A 24,459-nucleotide genomic window follows, 5' to 3' on the forward strand; every position below is an offset into this window, starting at 1 on the left:
CTCTTAATTATAAAAGGATATTTTACTTGTAAAAAGCATTACAAATGTAAGATAACTAGAGTAAATGAGAGTTATTACCATCAATCATGATGCTTTTGTGCCTTTAAGGGTCTCTGTGCTCTAACAAAAGCAAATAGTACTCAATGTATCAAGACTCCCATGAGAAATATATGATAATTCATTTCTGTGATTTATTAAAAGCCTACTAATAGCTCAAAGGTCTCACAATGCCCATAAAATTAGGAAACTACTGCCATAAAATTAAGAAGTAATAGAAAAATCTTCACCTGAAAAGCAAATCTAACAAAATAGAACCTATCATAAATTACTAACATTGTAAAAAGAATATTTAAGACAAAACTTTGATTAGACCTGGAGAAGGCAAAGGGATGATCAAATGCTAAGAATGCATAAAATTTGAGTACAATTACCAGGACCACACAGTCCTCTGGGAACTGCCAAGTCTCAAACACAGGAGAAAATGGAACTAGCTCCCAAGTACCACCCATTGTGTGGCCCAGAATTGGAAAAAAAAAAAAGGTCTCAATAACCAAGATTGAAGTTCTGTTTAAAATATTAATTAACTATATTTTGATGGAACACCTATTTTTGTATTCTACTTCTATAGACACATCTAATATTTCTTTCAGATTTTTAAGAACTTTTATTTAAACACAGTGGTTTACAAGGTTGTTCATAATACAGCTTTCCCCCCACAATTACAAAGTTTCTCATGACTGAGTTTCAGTCATAAAATATATAAGACCCTTCACCAGTGCACATTTCTCATCACCAGTGTCCCCAGATGTCCTCCCTTTCTACTGCCCCTCCCCTGCCTGCCTCTGTGGCAAACATTCTCTCTTTTTCTCTCTATTTCTCGTTCTCACACACACAGTTTTTCTTTTTTAAACATTATTGTTTGCAATATTGTTACTGAAAGGGTATCAAGCATGTCACTCTCTCTCCTTTCAGCACCTAGTTCTTGTCCAATGTGGTTATTTCCAACCACTATTGTCATAGTTGTCCCTTTCTGCCCTAACTTCACCCCCCACTATTTGTGGCAAGCTTGATACACTAAGTAATAAACTAGACACAGAAGGGACCATGCATTCTAGCAGCCCCTGGTGGGGAGAGTGGAGGATATGGGAGGCAGGATGGGAGCAGTTGTGGGAGACAATTCGGTGGTGGGAATCCCCCTGATTTAATGTAAATATGTACCTGGAATATTACTGTGAACGATATGTAAGCCACTATAACTAAAATAAAAATTATATTAAAAATTACTTGGCCTAAAAATTAAATTAAATGAAAAAGTTATTTGATAAAAACAGCAACAAAGGATAGAGTGATCCTGAATGTAGAGCCAGAATTAAGCACTACTAGGTATGATCCAAAGCAAACAAAAAGATTAAGACAACAAGAAATTATGTAAGGTATATTTACTAGATGCCGGGCATCATTTTACTAGCATTAAATGTACATTAACTGAACTATTTCCTATAGAAGGGGTGGTGTGGTGTTGGGCTACCCCCAGCTGTCAAGGCTTACTCATGGCTCTGTGCTCAGGGCTCAATTCTGGCAATGTTCAGGGGACCTCATATGGTCCAGAGGATCAAACCTGGGTATCAAACCTTAGTTGACTGCAAGCATCTTAACCCCTGTATTATTTCTTTTACATTTCAATTACTTATTAAAATGATCTGTGAAACAGGTGTTATTACTCTCATTTCACCTGTGGAAACTCTAGAGCTCAGAAATCACTAATCTTTTGCTCGAGGTGACTATATGGTCACCAATAAACTAGATGGTCTGATTCCAGAACATATTTTCTTTATTTATTCATGAGATTTAAATGTAATACGCATCTTTCCTCTATATCTCTCACCAGTTTTCCCTATTATTAAAATGAAAATGGTACATTCATCACAAAAGAAACACTGGTATATTAGTTAATATTAACTAAAATGCACTTACTAAGACTTTACTAGTTTTCCCCTAAATTTCTTTTTCTGTTCCAGGATTTCATTCAGGATATTGCTTTTACACTAAGCTATCATATATCCCTTGTCTTCTCTTGGCTCTGTAGGTTTTCAGATATTTCTTGTTTATGAAAACTTGATGATTTTAAGGAAGGAGCCTTACTTAGGTACAGTATGGAATGCATTTCAATTGGAATGTGTGTGATGTGCTTTACATGATGAAACAAGATTTGTGGTTTTGAAAGAAAGATGGGAACAAAGTATCTTTCTCCTCATGCTCTCTCAAGTGAATAGTTGCCACCAACATGACTTCTCTTGGAGGAAGGGGTGATTAAATACCCGCTGAGGCACTATTTACAGAGTATTTCTATTTTAAAGATACTGCCTCCCGAGTTCTTTACTTTCTCTAATTTAGGGAAAGAAGTCATGCTATTGCTCCAGCCCCATCCATCCACTTTACTACAATAATATAATCTATATTTTCTTACAGCTGCATAATATCCCCCTATTTTATATACCACAAACTCTTGATCCATTTCTCTATTCATAAAAATCTGTGTTGTTTTCATACTCTAGTTATAAGACTTTGTAATGAATATGGTAATGCATACATACTTTCCAATTCATGTTTTTGTTTTGGAGGGTAGATGCCAGCCAAGAAGTAGAACTGTTGGAAGTTCTTTGTTTACTTCCTACATTTTTCTAAAAATCTTCATATTTTAGGCAGTGGTCCTCAAAGTATGGCCCACGGGCCACATATTGTATTTGTATCTGTTTTGTTTCTTCATTGCAAAATAAGATATATGCAGTGTGCATAAGAATTCGTTCATAAGTTTTGTTTTTACTATAGTTGGACCCTCCAATGGTCTGAGGGACAGTGAACTGGTCCCCTGTTTAAAAAGTTTGAGGACCCCTGTTTTAGAGCAATCAATTTATTTTGATGTCTGTTTAAAGATCATTATTATCATTATTCTTAGGGGTTATTCCAGGTTCTGAACTCAGGGATCACTCCTTGTGGGTTTTGCATATGGTGTGACTGAGTTCAAACCTGGGTTGGCTGCATATAAGGCATCTACCCTACCTACTGTACTATTTTGAAAGTTGTACAGTCTTTGTTTTTTAATCCACTATCTTATACTCCTTTTACATACTATCATTTCTTACCATTGTGAAATATTATGCATATATAGTAATTCCAAAACTTACATAATTCCAAAGCATATATAATGCTTTTTCAGAAGCCCTAAAATGTTAAAATTAAGTGGGTCAAACAATATGTTTAAATTAATTTTTCTGAACACTATAGAATTTATCACAAAGATAAATTAAAAACATTTTTTTACTCTTTACTCTGTAAAGAACTTACCAGAAATATTCGTTCAAGTTGATCCTGAATATCTTTCATTCCTGGAAAAGCAGCCACTCCTTGTATCATTTCAACAAAGATGCAGCCAACTCCCCTGAAAATATAGGAAAGTTCCATTACAAAACATTAATATGTTTTGCTTAGAAAAATAAATTTAAAATTAGGACATATAATTCTATAAAGGATAAAAATAAGTAATATTCTTAATGAAAACTAAGTATTGCATGACATATATCTACATCTCATTATTTTCTTTCCATCTGTCTCTACTCCCATGAGAAACCATTATAATGGACTTGGAAACAAACTAAATTTTGGTTGACTATCTTGCAGAATAGTCAACTAATTCCTAAAACTAATAGAAAGCTGTGGGATGCATGCTGGGAACAGAGGTGGAGGGAGGACAGCACTGGTGGTGAGAATGCTCCTCATTCATTCATTGTCATTATGTGTCTTAAATATTACTGTAAAAGATTTGTAATTCACTTTGACCACAATAAAAATTAAATATAAAGACATATAAATATTAATTATTAAAGAAAAAAACTAATAGAAAGCCCCCACACTACTGTTGAATATAGTTTCACAACCTATTTTCATAGACTCCCAATGTATTGCAGTCTGGTTGCACAGGGATTATCAAACTTCTCTTTGCATCAAAATCATCTGAAAAACTTTGGGAGGAAGATAAGCTCTAGTAATGTCAAGTAGATAAAGGGGTGTCTACATAAATGATTGGACTTCTTCTGTAAGAGCTCTCATTTTTAACCCAGTAGCCTATATTGTTTTTCTATAGCCTATAACATATGACCCACTTCTTACCACTGTGGCATATTATTCACATACAGTACTTTATTAAAATCACAGATAGTATACACTCATGGACAAACACAAAAAAAGTCATTGATAAACTTCACTGACATGATCATGAGCACAGACCTTATAAATTTTGTTTTAATCAGTCTAGTTTGTAACCCAGCCAGTGAGTTTATGGCTCAAATGATCCAAAATTATCTACTTATGCCCAAGCACAAATGTATCAATAATTTTAGTATATAGCAAGCACTCCATTCATCTTTCACTTGTTCTTGATACAGAAATTCAACCTAATCTATGTAGTATAGTTTATATCCCATCTCTTCCAGAAAACCTCCTCAAACAAACCAGGCCAATTTCCTTTTTATAATTTTGTAAAATAAATCATTACACAACTATTAACTAGCTGTCCAGCACATCAAGAGATCTTCCTTTCTAGAACAGAGCAATCTGCACTTAACAAAATAGGAACAACCAATCTATACTATGAACAGAGTCAATAGATTGCTATCTAGAATGGGAGAAAAAAATTAGAAGGAAGTAAAATGGAAGACTAAGATAGTAAATGATTATGTCACATTCATTACAAAAGTATTAAGAATGGTAACCAGGGGGCTGGAGAAATAGAAAAAATAGTTTATGCTTTTGCCTTGCAAGAGGCCAATCTTGGCTGATCCCTGATACCACAAACGGTTCCACGCATCACCAACAATGACCTTGAGCAAGAGCCAGGAATAATACCTGAGCACAGTCACATATAGCATGCAAACCCAAATAATTTCCCTCACCAAAATAATGTCAAACGTCCTGCAGAACACATATAGCATGTTGATTTAACTCTCACCCTCCAGGGGCCTAGGTAACTTAGTATTTTTTCCAAACTCTCTGTACTCCAGAACAATTTCTACTCCCTATCTACCACTTCCAAATAACTTTTACCTTGAGTGGGTTTACATTTACTAAAGTATCCTAATAAAACTTTAAGCATAGTTGGAGCATTTCTTTTATGACTGAACTCACTTAACTAGGACAGCAAACCCATGAATCTTGGACTTATTTTAGACCCTCCAAAAGAGATGTCTGTGTCTACAGAACAACCCTAGTTGTTAACACAGATGGATATTAGTAATTTTTTTAAATTAAATAATTTATTTGAAGAACTCTTAGTTCTACTACCCCACATAAGTCTTATCTAAATGAAACAGACAGGTATACAAAGTAAACATCACTGAAGAAAAATACTTTATATTACATACAAAAAATAATGCCATCTAAGTAGCAAAGAAATACTTTCAAATCAGTCTTCTAGGTAGGTAAATTTAACAAATCAGTGTTGTAGGCAGATGGGTTTACACAAGTTTCACTTGAGTTGATAAACAACAGCAGGATTAATCGATATGCTTCTAAAGAGAGAGCTTCAGATATCTAGTTGGGTCTAAAATTTCAGTTTGGCAATTTTCTAAACTTTTTCTGCCAAAGCTAGTTATTTAAGATTACTGGCCTACCATTCTATTGTTTTTTTTTTTTCACGGAAGTTTTATGAATCTCTTTAACACTAAATAGTTACCTGTACTTTGCTTTTTTTGCTTGAATATATCCTCTATTATATCTGATATATCCTGTATTATCCATCTTTTTGGCTTACTTTGGTCTTCCTATCACAAGCTACAACACATTGCCTATTAAAACCCTTATCAGAAGCCAAAGCCCCCTGCCCTGCATTGTGTGTCTAGCTGAGCTTGTTAGTGAGCTGACTTGTACTGCCAATTTTTTTTTCAAATAAATTTGTTAACCTTTACTTGATCTGCCCTGTGCTATCTCCATAAAGCTGGGAACAACTTAGAAGATAAAATTATACCGCACATTCTACTCCCCTGGAATATGATAGAACAGTGTTTCTACCAATACTAGTTACTACTGGCTCTGTGCTAAGGGATTATTATTTTTTCTATTATAGATAACCACAATTAACATTCTTCCCACTAAAGAATGGTTCAGCTTCTATTGCCTTTATGCATTGTTATTGCCCTATTAAGTTTTTTTATTTTCTACATATAGAGATTCTTTCTATAAGTATATATACATATATACTCAATTTGTATATGTTCTTCGCTTTCTGAAAAACTTCACTCAGCATAACATTCTCCAGATCCATCCAGATAACAGCAAATTATACGATTTAATTTTTTAGCCACTATGTTCATACTCAGAGCTTACTTCTGGTGCTATATTTAGGAATCACTCTTGGTAGGTTTGGGGAACCAAATAGGATGCTGAGGATGGATCCTAGGTGGGAAGCATGTAATGCAAATACCCTACCCACTGTACTATCACTCCAGCCCCAATTTAATCTTTTCCTTTTTAAAGCCATATAGTATTGCAATGTGTATAATATATCACAATTTCTTTAACTCAGACAATTTAGATAGTTTATAGATTTTGACTACTATGAGCAGTGCTACCATGAACATAGGATTACAAATTTATTTCTTGAATAGATTTTCAGGGATCACTCATCGTGTTTCTTGGGGAGTATATGAGGTATCAGGGACTGAACCCGGGTTGCCCTGTGTGAAGTAAGAGCTTTACCCACAAAACTACTTTTGCTGGCACCTAATATAGCTTCATGTTTGCTTAGCTGCCTAAGGGTCTTGGATTCATTTCTAATGGGCATTTCCTACAATGTTTGTTTTGAAAGATACTTGACAATGATGTACTACTAGAACCAATAAATTTATATGTAAAGGGTTTATTGTAAAATGTAGAAAATGAAAAAAATTAAGAGTAAAAATATGTCAACATATTAAGATAGCAGAATATTTTTTGTTGGAGTACTTTTAATCTTGAATGGAAATAAAACCCTTCAACTTAATATAAAAGGACTACTGCTGCTTTCCTTCAATCCCCCTGTTACTATTCTCCATTAGCTCAGTGCATTTTTTTTGCATGAATAAAATTATTCTGAGTGGTTTACTGAGACAGAATTCATCTAAAAACTAGATGGTAATATTTTTATCATACTAAGATGACCTCACAGTTTAGGAAAATAACCTCTAAAGCAGAATTAAGTACAGCCACCTTTATACAATCAATTCAATCGATCAGTTTCTTAAACATCTTTTTTTTAATCGATCACTTTCTTAAACATCCTAAAATTCCATCATTCCAACCCACCAAATGCAAAGAACAATAGGGAAACTAAAAAAGACAACTGCAATTGGGGATGTGGAGAAAACATCTGGCAAATTTTCAAGCCCACCAAAACATTAGAGCCTTATAGGTGAAAACCTAAAATCAACACTTTTTTTTCCACTAGCCTGTGAAATTAAGCAATCTAGAAATGAACAATTCAACCAATTTAAAGAAGAACTATTTCAGAAAATGAGAGAATCTATACAAGTGGAACTGAAGGAAGTAAAGAGTATGTTAGCAAGCCATAGTAACAGAATTACACAGGTGGAGAATCACATAGACAAACTTGAAAACAAATTACAAGCCAGCATTAAAAAAGAATTCAAAAAAAAAAAGAGAGAAAATATTGGAATAAAATGTAAGGTACTTAATGAAAATAGACAAAATAATCTCTGAATTATAGGAATACCAAAAGGGGAGTAAAGAGGGCAAGGGGAAAAACAAATACTGAGGGAGATGTCAGAGAACTTCCCCACTCTCTGGAAAGAGGCTGCTGTACAAATTTAAGAGGCAAAAATGTGGCAAACAAAATATATCAGGGGTGGCGAATGCGGCCCACAAGCTGCATGAGACTCCCGGCCAAAATGAATGTGGCTCTTTGCCTCTTATCATTATTTTGCATATTGTGGCTCTTTGCCAAGTTTGGATTTTGTTCTGCTGCTTCTGAGGAGGGACCTCTGGGGAGAGATCTCCCTGTCATCCCATCTCCCATCCCTCGGAAACAACTGCACAGGCCAGCGAGCGGGGGTGGGTGGGGGCATGTGTCACATGTTGAGTCACATCTTGCCATTAGTTCTTAGTGTGGAGGAAGCAGCACACCCTCACTATCACTGCAGGATTTTGACCCTCACTCAAAATGGTAAAATACAATATGTATTTAATCGATTATTGTTAAAATTAGATGCTTTTGTGTGAGTGTTTGTCTGTTTTGGCAGGTCACTGCATGGTGTGGCTCTCTGACTCTCACAATTTAAAATTTTGGCTCTTTGTGTCGAACTTGTTCGCCACCTCTGAAATAGATTCTTTTTATTTTTTTATTTTTTATTTTTTTAAAGAATTTTTTTAATTTTTAATTATGACAACAAAGATGGAAAGTAAGAGTACAAGGTAAAGTTACAGTGAAAGGACAATCACCCATAAACAGAATTCTTAGAAGAAATCCCCTTGCTGATACCTTAATTTTGAAATTTCAGCCAAAGAACATTAAGAAAAATAAAATAGAACCCATGTACAATTACTTTGTCTCTCAAGTCCCCAGATTGTAGTACATTATAACATTTCTTAGCAATACACAAAGCAATCTAAGGCCATAAGACTTATGTAACTCTTTAAACATTAAAGGCATAGTATTTTCTTACATTTCCTTGTACATGCATATTAGTTAAAGTTACCTCAAAAGTTTAAGTGTTTTTTTTTTTAAGGATTAGACTCAAAGGAGCACCCACCGTAAAAAACGGTGTTAGACAAATCACAAAGAATGAGAACAATCGGTGCTGGTGGGGATGTGGAGAGAAAGGAACTCTTATCCACTGCTGGTGGGAATGCTGTCTAGTCCAACCTCTATAGAAAGTGATATGGAGATTCCTCCAAAAACTAGAAATTGATCTCCCATACGATCCAGCTATACCACTCCTAGTAATATACCCTAAGAACACAGGAATACAATACAAAAACCCCTTCCTCACACCTATGTTTATTGCAGCACTATTCACAATAGCCAGGCTCTGGAAACAACCAAGATGCCCTGCACCAGATGAATGGCTAAAGAAACTGTGGTACATATACACAATGAAATATTATGCAGCAGTTAGGAGAGATGAAGTCATGAAATTTTCCTATACATGGATGTACATGGAATCTATTATGCTGAGTGAAATCAGTCAGGGGGAGAGAGAGATGCAGAATAATCTCACTCATCTATGGGTTTTAAGAAAAATAAAAGTCATCTTTGTAACAATCCCCAGAGACAATGAGAGGAGGGCTGGAACTTCCAGCTCACTTCATGAAGTGCAGTTATAGAAATAACTACACTGAGAACTACCATAATCATGTGAATGAATGAGGGAACTGGAAAGCCTGTCTAGAGTACAGGTGGGGGTGGGGTGGGATGGAGGGAGATTTGGGACATTGGTGGTGGGAATGTTGCACTGGTAAAGGGGGTGTTCTTTACATGACTGAAACCTAATCACAATCATATTTGTAATCAAGATGTTTAAATAAATAAAAAATATACTAAAAAAGAATATTGTATGCCTAAAAATCGGCTATAAATAACTTTGTACTCAAAAAACAGTGTTAGAGTGGCAGTTTTGTTTGCATAGGCCCACCAAAATATGAGGGACATGGAAAGGAAAAGCCTTGGCCTAAATACAAGACCCTACCCCTGAAGTTTCCTGGCAGAAGACTATCTCTAGGCTCCAGGCAAACTAGTTTGTCCAATCCAAGTTATTGATTGTAGTGCCAATACACTTTTATTTTTCACAATCTCTGTTGTTGGTATCATGTTTCAAGATCCTGGAATCTGCATATTCTAAATTGAAGTCAGGATGATGTAGAGTGTCCTCTAGTTTCACCTCACAATAAAAGGGCAATGCAGAGAGCCCTGTCCTGTAACAAGTAGCTCATTGTTGTCAAGGCTTCTTAGTGTTGAGGGAAGTCTCTTTTGAGAAGGTCAATGTCAGAGCAGAGGTAGGGTCTTCCCTGGTAGAGGATTGCTTCCAGATGATGTTACAAATGACCTTGGATGTTTCGTAGATAGCTTCCCTCGTTCAGGGGTGGATGGAGAATGCCCATTCTTCTGAGGCCTGTGCCAGGTCATTATGTCAATGTTCAGGGTGTAAGGACCCATTGCACTACAAGATTTGTGTGTTTCTATCTCTATTAGATAAGAACTTATTTGTATGTATAGTATTTTCCCATTTTAATGTGCCTATGCAAACAAGGAACAATGCGACATGGCGTTATAGGCTGCAAGAACAAGTTCAACAATCCCCATGACATGGTTCAAAATAAGCATTAAAATGAGGGGCTCTTTCACCAAAAATTCCTTATTGAACAGCTCACAAAGAGAAGAAAAGATAAAAAGTAGGGAAAAACATCACTGTATAAGAAAATATTTAGTAAGAGTTTTAGTAAGAAAATAGACAAAATATTCAAAAGCCAAACGTGTCCATTTTATGTCTTTTGAAATAGTTGGGGGTTGTTAAATCCAGTGCACCACTTTGGTCTGTGATTAGAACTGTGCAGTACTGAACTTAAAAAGGGTAAATGGGGGTACTGATGCTTGGGGGTGAGAGAGTTAAGGAGTAAAAATGAGCTTTACAGGGGTGTGTGAAAGGGCAGAATACAAGATGGATATTCTGCATACACAAAACTTAAGATAGAAAATACTATTAATATATACTGTGCTATTGCCCCCGCATGGTTTTGAACATGTAGACTGGTAAGAAATTGCCAGAGACTGCCTTAGTGAAAATGAGCAGCTCACTGCAACCCTCAAGTTTGGATCCACCTGGGATTCCCTCCAGGAGGGACCACCCGACACCCACCTTTTCTGGCCACCTGGGCTGGCTCCCAGGGAAGGTCTGGAGGCTGGGGGCAGGAGAGGAGATGGCTGAGCCAAGGCTCCCAGCAGCACCAAGCTAGGGAGAAGGCCTCCGACCTGGGGTCTCCCTATACCCCATGCTGGCTAGAGCTAGCCTCCAGAGCAAGAAGGGGACCCCTGAAATAGATTCTAACAGAACAACACCAAGACATAGTAATCCAAATTGAAAAAAGAACAAAACAGAAATAGAGAGATGTATTCTTTAAAGCAATAAGGGAGAAGAAAAACAATAAGTATAAAGAAAAGAGCATAACAATCAGATCTCCCATTTGAAACAATCCAGGCAAGAAAATAGTGGAATGACATATTCAAACTATTCAATGAAAGAAACTTACAAACTAGAAGCCACTATCTAGCAAAGCTATCACTTATATGTAAGGTAGAGATAAAAACATTCTCAGTCAAAAAATAGCTCTCAACTTTCACACTAACCAAATGACTCTAAAGAAACAGGTCAAAAATCAATTATATAAACCAATACCCAATTGTAGTTTCTTAAATGTTAATGAACTAAACTCTCCCATCAAAAGGAGTTGGATCACGAACAAAAACCAGCCTATAGAAAACACACTAACATATTCGGAATAGACACAGGCTCAGAATAAAAAAAATGGAGAATAATTATACAAGCTACTGGAAAACGAAAAACAAGCCAGGATAGAATTCTTATATCAGACCAAAATGCATTCAATCTCAACAAAGTACTTAGAGAACAGGATGGATATAACTTACTGATCAAGGAGGAAAACAAGCCAAGAAGTACTAAATCTGATCAACAATTATACAAAAAATGTAGAGTCAGAAAAATATGTAAGGCTTTTGCTGACAAACCTAGAGAAATATATGGATGGAAACATAATAGTCATGGGAGATGTCAACACACCACTATTGCCACTGGACAAATCTACTAGGCAGAACCCTAGCAAAGACATAAGGGCCCTAAATTAGAAACTAGAAAACCTAGGACTAATGGATCTGTACAGAATCTTTCATCCTCAAAAAGCCAAGTACATATTCTTTGCAAGTGCACATGGAACCTTCTCTAGGTTAAATCATATCTTAGTATACAAGTCTAAATAAAAGAATAATACAGTGCTCGCTTCGGCAACACATATACTAAAATTGGAACGATACAGAGAAGATTAGCATGGCCCCTTGCACAAGGATGACATGCAAATTCATGAAGTGTCCAATATTTAAAAAAAAGAATATACCAAGAACCTTACTAGGCTACAATGCCACAGAGATCAAGATTGATTTTAAACGAAAGATGTGGAGAAAATCTAACATCTAAAATCTAAACAACATGCTCTTCAACAGCAGCTTGATCAAAAAATAAAATCAAGGAAGACATAAATATATTCCTTGAGACTAAAAATAATAAAGAAACAAAATGCCAAAGTATATAACACACAGCAAATGCAGTGATTAGGGGAAAACTCATAGCAATACAGGCCTACATTAGGAAAGAAGAAAGAGACAAAACAACGTAAAGGCATAGCTGAAAGGCATACCTTAAATATCTGGAAAATAATGGCAAAGTAACCCAAACACAAGCAAAAGTAAAGATATAATAAAAATGTACAAAAATCAACAATAGAGAAACAAAGAAAACAAAACAAAAAATTGATTAGACTGAAAGATTTATTTTGGAAAAAATAAGACAGACAAACTTTTGGCAAAATTCACAAGATAAAAATGGGAAATAAAGCAGAAATAAAAGGGGAAAGATTACAACAGAACCTCAAGAAATTTAAAACATTATGAGACCTTATTCTGAACAATTGTACTCTGTTAAACTAGAGAACCTAGAAGAAATGGACAGATTTATGGAAAATATAATCTGCTATTACTGAATGAGGAAGATGTAGAAGGCTTAAACAGGGCAATCACAAGTAAGGAAATAGAAACAGTAATTAAGAAACTCCCCCAGGGCTGGCGAGGTGGCGCTGGAGGTAAGGTGTCTGCCTTGCAAGCGCTAGCCAATGAAGGACCATGGTTCGATCCCCGGCATCCCATATGGTCCCCCCAAGCCAGGGGCAATTTCTGAGCACTTAGCCAGGAGTAAGCCCTGAGCATCAAACAGGTGTGGCCTGAAAAACCAAAAACCAAAAACCAACAAACAAACAAAAAAAACCTCTCCCAAAATAAAATTCCAGGAACATATGGGTTTACAGGTGAGTTTTACCAAACATTCAAAGAAGAATTACTACCACTGATCCAGAGTATCAAAGAGACAGGAATTCTTCCTAATACCTCCTATGATGCTAATATCATGTTCATTCCAAAGCTGATAGAGATAATACCAGGAAAGAAAACTAGATACTAACCTCACTGATGAACATTAATGTAAAAAATTCTTAACAAAATCTTAGCAAACTGAATACAACAACACATCAAAAGATTATACATTATGACCAAGTGGGTTTCATCCCAGGGATACAAGGATGGCTCAATATATGCAAATCAATCAACATCATATACCACATCAGTAAAAGGAAGGATAAAAGCCACATGATCATATCAATCTATGTAGAGAAAACATTTGACAAAATCTAACACAATTTTATGATGAAAACCATCAGTAAAATAACTGTGGAGGGTATACTCAAGAAGCAGGGGATCCTCAAACTATGGCCTGTGGTCCACAGGCAGCCAGCTGAGGACATTTATCTGTCCTGCCAACCCTCCAGGCTGGCTGTTGCTGTCATTTTTTTTTTTTTTTGAAGAAGGATAGTCATTGGTGGGAGAGGAGGTGGGGAATTATGGGAATCAATGTCTGGCTTTCAGGCAATGAGAGGATCCAATTGAACATCACAGCCAGACTACAACTACCCAGGATTCAGAGGAATCATTTGGGAGGGTTGCCTGCATTGTGGCTTATGGGCAGTGAAGGCCAGAGAGCCTGGAAGAGAGAGAAACAAAGGTGCAGCGTAGAGGCAGCTTGGAGGAAGTTGGCAGCATTATTAAGAGGTGAGTCCCATGGTCACTATGAGAAGGAATAAAAGGAATTTTGGATAAAAAAAGAAAAAAATATAGTTAAGGGTGAAAAAAGGAAACATTGAAAGATGGACAGAAAGAAAGATAAAAAGGAGGAAAGAAGTTATAGTGTGAATAAGAAGGTGGAACAGAAAGAATAGGGAAAAACAGGAAAGGAGAAAAAGTAGAAATGAGGAGAGAAGGAAAGATGTTAAGCTGGATGATCTCTGATCTCTGGAACGGCTGCTTGCCATTCTCCTCTGCTGTCAGTGACAAACAGCTGAGGAATAGCAAAACCCAATGTAAAATACAATGAGTGCATTTGTTTTCAGTTGTATAATGTTTATGTTGTATATCGTGAAAACCCTGGTTTATACTGTTGTGATCTATGAATAAAACTTCATAAATACTTAACTTTTTTACTGCTTAGGGACTGCAGTATTGTAAAAATGATAATAAAAATTAACATTTACTATAATTTTTTGTTAATTTACAAAAAAAATAGAAGCTGCAGAAACAATCAAATAGTCTTAAACAAAGGCTTTAGATGTGGTGGGAAAAGCGCATTGACCTGATGGTTCATACTATGTGATATGTCTTCACAATAAACTCTTAAATCACAGAGCACAAAATTTTTTAAAGGGGTCTAGTCATTAAGGAGGAGGAACACTGTAGATGTCAAGTGGTTAATGGCACCTGCACCAGTGTGAGCCTGAGGTAAAAGTGAAGTTTCACCAATCAGACTGTAGTCTGATTGGTGAAACTCTGCACTGCAGTCTGTATGTCCCAGGATGGGCAAAGTTATTGCTGGTAGATTGTTTTTGTTGCACTGTGTGTATATATACATATATATGTGTATATATATATATATTGGTATTTTACTAATAGTAATTTGGAATCCCTAGGAAACAATGATGTTAGGAAAGAGAAAAATTGACTCAGAGTAGGATATAAAAGAACAGTGGACTTTTGATCACTTTTTCATGCAGTACAGGAAAAAGCTGTGTGTATGATATGCCAGAAAACTGTCTGTATTCAAAGAATATAATTTGCATTGACACTCTAAAACTCAACATAAAGGTAAGTATGATGTTTGGTCAGAGAAGTGAGAAAAGATAAAATATTAAAACTGAAAATACATTGATAACTCATCAAAATGCTTTTGTGAGGCAGAAGCAGCTAAATATTTCATCACTGCAAGCAACTTTTCAAGTTGCCAAGCTAATAGCACACACTGGCAGATCAATCATAGAGGGAGAATTTGTTTTAAAAAAATGCCTTCTTTTTGTTGCCAAAGAGATGTGTCCAGAAAAGGCCAATTAATTTAGTATAGTGAGTCTTCAGGACCTACAATTTCATGGAGGATTGAAGAAATGGGAGATAATTTGCATCAGCATTTGCAAAACTCCACCAAAAAACTTTCATATTTTTCCTTAGCACATGATGAAAGCAATGATGTTTGTGATTCTGCACAACTTCTAATTTTTATTTATGGGATGAATGATTATTTCAAAGTCACAGAAGAGCTTGCTGCATTGCAAAGCATCAAAGGAACAACTCCAGGCAAGGCTATCTGTGAAAAGGTTTGTTAAACTGTGAATGGTTTGGAGCTGGGCTGGACTAAACTAAAATAGCCAGCGTTACAAGTGATGGTGCTCCTAGCATGGTGGGGTCTAAGAAAGGAGTAATTGCTTGCATTAACCAAAAGATGGATAAAAATAACAATTCTCATTCAATAGCCATACACTGCCTCATCCACCAACAAGTGCTATGTGGTAAATTACTGAAGTGGGACTCTGTTATTTAAATTGTGGTATCTTGTGTTTACTTCATTAGAGCTCATACACTAAACCACAGACAATTTCAGGATCTTTTTGGTCTGAGCTAAATGTTGATTATGAAGATGTTCTGTATCACAGAGAAGTCTATTGGCTGAGTCGAGGAAGAGTTTTGAAATGTTTCTATGAGTTACTTTCACAGATTACAACTTTTCTGCTTTCAAAAACAAAGAAGTAATAGAGCTCAATGATGAAGAATGGAAATGGCACCTTGCCTTTATGACAGATATAACAGAGCTACTAACAATTTCAATGTGTAACTTCAAGGAAAGAAGGTCACCTGTAAAATATAATCACATGTCAAAACATTTGAAGTAAAATTAGGACTCCTCATCAAACAAGTGCCACCTCCCCACAATTCAAAATCTGCTAGTGGAAAAACCATTGGTTGCATTCTTAAACAAAATGTGTGGATTCACTGGACATATTGCAAAAAAGAGTTCCAAATTAGATTTATAAAGCTTCATTTCCACGAATGACATACAACTTTACCATAACCCATTTTCTATTGACATTGAAAATGTGAATGCAATTTACCAGATGAAACTGGCTGAACTACAGAATTGTGACTCTATGAAAGACGCATTCAAGTCAAGCAGCCTTCTTCATTTTTATGCATCTCTTCCCTCTGAGACACAGCCTCATCTCGGGAACAATGCACTCAAACGGCAATCATCTTTGGCAACACTATGTCTGCGAATAGACTTTTTCAAGAATGAAACATGTGAAATATCCCACCAGAACAAAACTAATGGATGCACACTTGCATCATTTGTTATGACTAGCAGTGACAAATATGCAACTGGATATTGACCATCTCATTAGCCAAAAGCAGGCTCATAGTTCTCATTGAAACACTGTAAGTTTGTTGATTTAATTTTACTTCATTTTAAATATTGTCTTTGTTATTATTTTGTTTCTTCACTTCAAAATAAGATATATGAAGTTTGCATAGGAATTTGTTCATAATTTTTATTTTTACTATAGTCCAGCCCTCCAATGATCTAAGGGGCAGTGAAAGGGCCACCTGTTTAAAAAGTTTGAGGACCCTTCTCAAGATAGTAATAGCAATCTCTAAAAAGATCACAGCCTTCTGTAGTTGGTGGTCTTGGTTTTGCACTGATCCTAGGATGAAGCCTAGGATAGTGTCTTTCATTACATTTTCAGAAGATCTGCTTAGTTGCAGTTGTCTCAGTCAGACCTCTGAAATTATCTGGAAGATAATAATCTGTGGAAGATCTTGGCTGTTGTACAGGTCGTAGGCCAAGATCACCAACTACAGAAGCCTGATTAAAACAACAATGATGGAACAGAACTTCTAGAACCATAAAGAAAGACGATGGAGTGGAAAGTTTCCAGAGACCACAAAAGGACCTAGGGGAGAGTGAAAGAACATGTATAGAGCCTGTAATTATTCCCATGACAGTATACCTCAAAGGCAGAGAAATCCTGTATCTCTTAGGCCAAGGGAATTCCCTTTCTAATCTCCCCAATATTAACTGTGCCTGTGCAAAAAAAAAAAAAAAAAGCACAAATTAATTATTTTTGGTTTTGTTATTGTTGTTATTTGGGTTTTTTTCCCCATTGTTTAGTGTGTGTGTGTGTGTGTGTTTTGTTTTGTTTTGTTTTTATTTCAGGACCGTGGTTATTGTGTGGTTGTCATCTTTATTGCTGAGTTGTTTTTTGGGTTTTTTGTTTGATTTTGTTTTGTTTTGTATTGTTGTTATGTTTTACTTCCTTTTCCTTTTTCTTCTCTTAAATTGATATTTATAGCCTTTAGAAGGACTCCTCCATTTTTTGCTTGTTTGATTTTTGTCCCATTTAATTTTTTTTTTCTTCAAACAGAACCACATAACTTGAACCATCTTGTTCCACCTCACAAACTGAGAGGGAAATAATTGAGAGTACCGAGACAAAATAGTTGTCTGAACATTGAGTAGAAATAAAAAATGATCAGACTTAAACACCAAATCCAAAACCAATGACAACAGAATCGATACCTGATCTACAATAAGCTAGACACAGAGGGAACCACTTATACTAGCAGCCCAGGGGGCAAAGGAGGGGGATATGGGATGCATGCTGGGAACAGTGGGTGGAGGGAGGACAACATTGGTGATGGGAATGCCCCTGTTTCAATGTCACTATGTACCTAAAATATTACTGTGAAAGATTTGTAATCCACTTAGGTCAAAATAAAAATCATTATATGTATATAACAAAATGAGAACAAATACAATATTTAAAATGAAGTAAAATAAAATCAACAAACTTACCAGTATTTCAATATATATATACTGAATATATTTCAATATTTATATATATAAATAAATATAATTATATAAACACACATACACACACATATACATATATAAAGACCACAGCCAAAATTACTTTTTTTTTTTTTTTTTTTTTTGGTTTTTGGGCCACACCCTGTGACGCTCAGGGGTTACTCCTGGCTATGCGCTCAGAAGTTGCTCCTGGCTTCTTGGGGGACCATATGGGACGCCGGGGGATCGAACCGCGGTCCGTGCGCAGGCAAGGCAGGCACCTTAGCTCCAGCGCCACCGCCCGGCCCCCCCAAAATTACTTTTAATGGCAAAACAAAACAAAACAAAAACTGAAAGCATTTCCACGAAGTTCAGGCACAAGGCAAGGATATCTACTGTCTCCACTTTTACTCAATGTGGTATTAGAGGTCCTAGCAATCACAATCAGACAAGCGAAGGAAATCGGTGGAATCCAATTGGAAAAGTGTTCTATTTGCTGATGATATATCTATTTGCAGATGATATGATAATATACTTCTAAGACTCTAAAGAGCCCACAAAAAAGCTCCTAACATCACTAAACTAATACAGCAAAGTGGCTGGCTACAAAGTAAATACATAAATGACAGCTGCATTCTCTTATACAAATAAGATAAAGAGATATGTATGTATGCACTGCTACTCATTGCAGCACTAGTATAATAGCTGAGACATGGAAAAAACCTAAATGTCCAAAAACAGATATGTGGATCATAAAGTTGTGATATATATGTATATATACACAAATATACGTATGTATATACATAAAATGGAATATTTCATAATGGTAAGTACTGATGTAATCATGCTATTTCCAGCAATGTGGTTGAAACTTGAAGATATGTAAAATGAAGAAGCCAGAAGAAGAATAAATACAGAATGATATCATCTATATGTTGTATTTAGAATAACTGTACAATGAAACACAATGATGTAAATGGTAGTTGTTTTGAACAATGTAGGCTCCAGAATATAGCAAGAAGAAAGAAGAAACTGAGTGGAAGAGAAGAAACACAAATATGAAAGAACGAGGGACAGGGGTTAAGCAGTCTCAGGCATATTGTTAGAGTTAAAAAAGAGCAGAACTAAATATTGAAGCCAAAGTCAACAACAAATAAATCAAAATACTCAAACTCTAACAAATTATCTTAAAATGGGCCTATTCTATTGACAGGCTGGGATATAGAGAAAGTGGTAGGGGATGCACTTGGGGAACACTGCTGGAGGGTAGAGGTCACTAGTGGTGAGATTGGCCTTGATATATTGTAAATCCTTTATTTTATTTATTTTTTCATTTTGTGCCACACCCAGTGATGCTCAGGAGTTACTCTTGGCTATGTGCTGAGAAATCACTCCTGGCGTGGGGGACCATATGGAATGCCAGGGATAGAATCGCGGTTCTTCCTGGGTCAACTGCATGCAAGGAAAAGTCCCTTCCACTGCACCATCACTCCAGCCCCCATTAAACCCAACAATGTAGAAGTTTGTAAATCACAATGGTTTCAATAAAATTGAAATTAAAAACAAATATATAAAAATAAATAAAAGGCAGATCCCTTTGCCTCCAAAGAAGAAAGAATTCATCAAAATAAGCTCTCTACTTATAGTATTCTAAATCATATCCAGGACCTATCTTTGTGTGCTGTTTATTTGAGGAATCTGAGGGTCTATTACCATCCACTTATTTAAAATAATACAAAAATAAAAATAAAAATGGTCACAAATAATTGCACTGAAAGAGCAAATGAACACGTGATTCAGTGTGTTCAGTATCTTGTTTTACTTTATTTGTTATTTTTGGTTTTGTAGTTATACCCTCTCCAGTGCTTAGGGACCAGACACAATGCTAGGGACATACCTAAGATTTACTCTATGTCAAACAAGTGTCTAACCCCTTGTACTATCTAACCCAAACTCCTATTTTTAGAATTAATTTTAAGATCACATAGAAAATACACCCACTTATGCTTACACATCTTTCAGTTGCTTTGAATCAAAACTTCCAAATTGGATGTAGGCCACAGAATAAGCATTTTTTTCAGCACAAGTAAAAATAAATTTTAAGCAGAATCTACACTTCTATGCCTCTCTGAAGACAATTTTGACACATACACTTTTAAGGACATTATAAGTATTATGTCATGAGACCATTACTGTATCATTTTTGCAACTTGTTTATAAAGCACCTTACTTAAGCCTCTCCCCCAAACAAGATTTTTTAAAAGGTAAGTGAGAAAACCATGACTTTGAGACTTTGATAAAGAATCTCTAATTTTAAGAAGAGACAAGATATTTTGAGTTTCCCTACATGAGAAGCAAAAAGTACCTCGGTACGTTATGATGAAAGTGTTATTGGATTGGTTTTCTTTTTTCTTTTCTTTTTTTAAGTAATAAAAGCAATCTAAAACTGTATGCTCAAAATGTGAGGTAAGGGTCAACCTTCAATAACTAAGAACTCAATAAAGATTAAATTTGATATAAAAGTGTAAAAATCATAATATACTCTAAGGCAAAGTAATCCAAGAAAGAACATATATGAACTATTAAACATGGGGCAATAGGATGGGGGAGTTGGTAACCCAGAAAAAAAAAAGAAATTCTCCCAAAATGGACAAAAGCTTTTCTCAATCAAACAGGGTACACTGAGTTTAATGTTAGCGAAGAATTACCAATCTCTCATACTGTGTAAGCATTCCCTAACTTCATACTTGTGTTACTTCTTAAAACTGTAATTTATTTAATTGTGGGTATGTTAGTCAATATCATTTTTCTTAGAACAAGGATAATGTCTATTTCTGGAGATATAATCTGTATGAGTCAAACATATTAAGGCAATATGGCAACCCCTCTTATCTGAATTTAAAGGTTTAGATTACTGAAACAATCAGTCGGTTTTTATTAAAATGTGTCTGTTTCTTAATGTTTTATTAAAATTTATGGTAAAGGATACACTAATAATAGGAATATTTAAAATAAAGATCAGCTAAGTCTGTCAACTCTCATGATCAGATAGTATGTGAAACCTGATATTTGAAGTGGCATGTACTCAATTCTCTTCTAAAAGCATTAATGCTATATAAAGTTAACCTAATAACTATTAAACTATAAAATAAAATGCGAACTATATCTTAGTATCATTTTCTACCTAACATGTATTTAATTCTGGTAAATAAAAAAAATGAAACAGTGCTCTTCTTCCTCCCTAATTCTTTGTGCAATCCTTAAATCAATTGTTTGGCTCAATATCATCATACAATGCAGAAAGATGTGAACCTCTTTATTGATGGTGCAACTAAACTGTCTAATTTTATTCATTTATTTGTAAAGACTTGCAGCACCTTAGAGTGTGGATATTTGCACAGAGAATAACTGTTGCACTCTCAGGAGCAGGGCTGACCCACAGGGTCCAGGAGCCTGAGAGTGCACAGAACACTGGGATTCATCCAGCTCACACTTTCTCTATGAGAGAAGCCTGCCCTTTCTCAAAGGATTTCCTAATTAAAAATAATCAGAGGATTCTATTAAGGCCCAGAGAATTATTTGGAGTAATTTAGAATCATTGTGCTATACTTTTAGATGGAGGGCTGCAGATAAAGTCAGTGTCAGGTACTGAACAGAGAGCTGGAAGAAGGGAACCATAATTCACTACTATTCCTGCCATTCCACTTTTTAAATAATGATACTGGCACCAGAAATGCCCTCAAAGCTTGTCTGCCAATTGGGAAAAAGGGCGACTGAAGACATGCTTTTCACCCTCATTGTGCTTGCCAGTCTCATGAGGATCTTGTTAGAATGCAATTCTGATTGACTGCGCCTGAGTTGAGACCTGAGATCTTGCATTTCTAACAAGCTTCTAAGCAATGCCAATGCTGCTGATCTCCAAAGCAGAAATTGAGCAATAAGAAATGAAAGAAATTAAAGCAATTGTTTTGAATGGGTTTTTATAACCCCGGCTAATTCTCTGAGTATGTATTCAGCCACCAGTTAAGAGGGGGGATAAAAAAGGGTAAAACAAAACAAAAGACAAGCAAAACAAGTTGATTAAAGTTTAAACACGTTCTGAATTTAGTACATAGGGATGTAATGCTGACCCAGAAAAGGTTCCACATTAATTAACCTAATAGGTAATTTTACTTAGCCAGGGTTCACTGAAATATGCCATTAAGCAATTAAGGCCATTGCAAATCCACTAAGGTGGCTATTTATTCATTTTACTTTTCTCCCATGGAATGAATGTATTTGTTAAATAGATCAAAGAGTTCCCTAAGAGGTAAGCATTTAAAAGATCAACATTTTTTTAAAAAAATTGTTTTGCTCTTAACGCTAAGAAAATTTATTATACATAATAGATGTGATATTTTCATGTTGGCATTTGCAGTATTTGAGAAGTGAAAGATTAAAAAATTACATTCCACATGCCCTTGGTGACTACTGAAGGAACTGAATTGATTAAACTGTCACTCATCATTTACTTTGGTTAGTGCTTCATTAGGCACAGATAGGCACAATATATCTTAGTCAAATACTTCTATGCAGCCCTTAGCTCTCAAGGAATAAAAACAAAACAAAACCTAAACCTAGGCTTTGGGCAAAAGACTATCGATTTAGTTTAAAAGAACAGTGTGTTCTTTAATGTGAGAGTTAACTTTCAGATGAATTTTTTAAACTAAAAAATAAAATTAAGAGACTTTAATTATAAACAAAGGATGAAAGCTATTGATAACAACAAAGACACTACCAGGTGTATGTGGGATCATGTCCTGTCCCCTCCTAAAACTAGAAGATGCTCAAGAAGCATCTCATCAAAGTACCAATTGGCCTACATGCAAACCAAGCTGCAGTAATAGTTCTTTACTGACACACTTCATATGTAGATATCTGTACAAATATCAGTATATATAACTGTTACCTCATTTGTTGGGTTCCGTTTATTCTTTTGTTGGTTGTTTGTGTATCTGCAAAGAGCTCCCAGAATGAGAAATTGATTCCCATTCCCTTGTCCTTTTTTGGGGGAGATCTTGGTAATATTTTTCCGCAGAAAATAATCCACACAGACAGGAGGGTTAAGGGGTAAAAGATTGGGCAAAGAGAGTCCTTTGTCAGCCTGCTGATAGCTCCAAAACACACCTAGAGCAAGCCAGCCAACTCTGGCAAAAGACCCCTAACACCTCGCTCCCCAATTATTTATTCTGCTCTCAACAGCGCCTCCACCTGGAAGGTCAAGTTGAAGAATAATCTTATGGAAATATTTCCATATACAACATATAACCACATGCAAAGTCATACTTTGTTGGTTCAGTTACCAGCATCAGAAATCTTTCTTCTTATGTTGTGTCTTTGAACAGTCACATCCTATTCCTACTTTTCCAATTTCCCATCACCAACCAGTCCTCTCTTCTTTTCTCCACCTGCTTCCTAAACCCTTTACTTACTACTCACAATTATGTACTGATTCATGTTCAGGGATAACTTTGTCCATTGTATGATCTAGATGTCCTTCAACTCTAACTCTGTCTACACTGAAGGAAGACTTTGTTCACTTGTCAACATCTCATCTGACCTTGCACTTCTCTCCCAACCATCTGTTAAAACAAATTTATAATATTTACCTCTGTGTTGTCATCTGCATTAGCTGAATACTTGGGACATTTGCTGATTATACTCTTTCCCTCTAACTGTGAACTCAACAGACAGATAATTCTTATCTCCACAACCCCAGTTACTAAATAAGTGTTCAATAAACATCCATAATATAGTGTTCAATAAACATACATAATATAAATGAATTCGTCACAAGGTTAGTTTAAGAAATTTACACAAGAAACAGTATTAGAAGAAATATATAATTTAGAACCAATATTATCATGTAAAATTAAACACAAAATGTCAACATATTTAGTGATTTCAACCAAGTATCTAAACTTTAACTTAATTTGTGAGTCTCTTCAAAAAATTTCTGCTAGTATTCATGGAAATTTCTAATTCAGCAGTGCTATTTACTAGAATGCTAAATTTTTAAATAGAGAAATTTCAGAGAATGCTTTCTAGCTTCCTTCCTTCCTTCCTTCCTTCCTTCCTTCCTTCCTTCCTTCCTTCCTTCCTTCCTTCCTTCCTTCCTCCCTCCCTCCCTCCCTCCTTCCCTCCCCTCCCTCCCCTCCCTCCCTCTCCCTCCTTCCCTCCCCCCTCCCTCCTTCCCTCCCTCCCTCTCCCTCCCTCCCTCCCTCCCTCCCTCCCTCCTTCCCTCCCTCCTTCCTTCCTTCCTTCCTTCCTTCCTTCCTTCCTCCCTCCCTCCCTCCCTCCCTCCCTCCCTCCCTCCCTCCCTCCCTCCCTCCCTCCCTCCCTCCCTTCCTTCCTTCCTTCCTTCCTTCCTTCCTTC

At 36.0% G+C, this 24,459-nt stretch overlaps 1 protein-coding gene and 1 non-coding gene across 4 annotated transcripts in view; one reads left to right on the plus strand and one right to left on the minus strand.

The window, feature by feature from the left end:
* The window catches only part of CDK14 (cyclin dependent kinase 14), a 733,148-nt gene that overhangs the window by 217,721 nt on the left and 490,968 nt on the right, over positions 1-24,459 (minus strand). For all 3 annotated transcript variants that reach the window (XM_049769012.1, XM_049769019.1, XM_049769022.1), the window contains exon 10: positions 3,346-3,439. In XM_049769012.1, coding sequence (XP_049624969.1) covers positions 3,346-3,439 — 94 coding nt within the window. The remainder of the gene's footprint in view (positions 1-3,345; positions 3,440-24,459) is intronic.
* On the plus strand, positions 12,050-12,157 carry LOC126026745 (U6 spliceosomal RNA). The gene has a single exon (XR_007501971.1). It is a non-coding gene; the product is annotated as a U6 spliceosomal RNA (small nuclear RNA).

The sequence above is a fragment of the Suncus etruscus genome, chromosome 1 (genome assembly GCF_024139225.1).
Source record: "Suncus etruscus isolate mSunEtr1 chromosome 1, mSunEtr1.pri.cur, whole genome shotgun sequence".
Classification (NCBI taxonomy): domain Eukaryota; kingdom Metazoa; phylum Chordata; class Mammalia; order Eulipotyphla; family Soricidae; genus Suncus; species Suncus etruscus.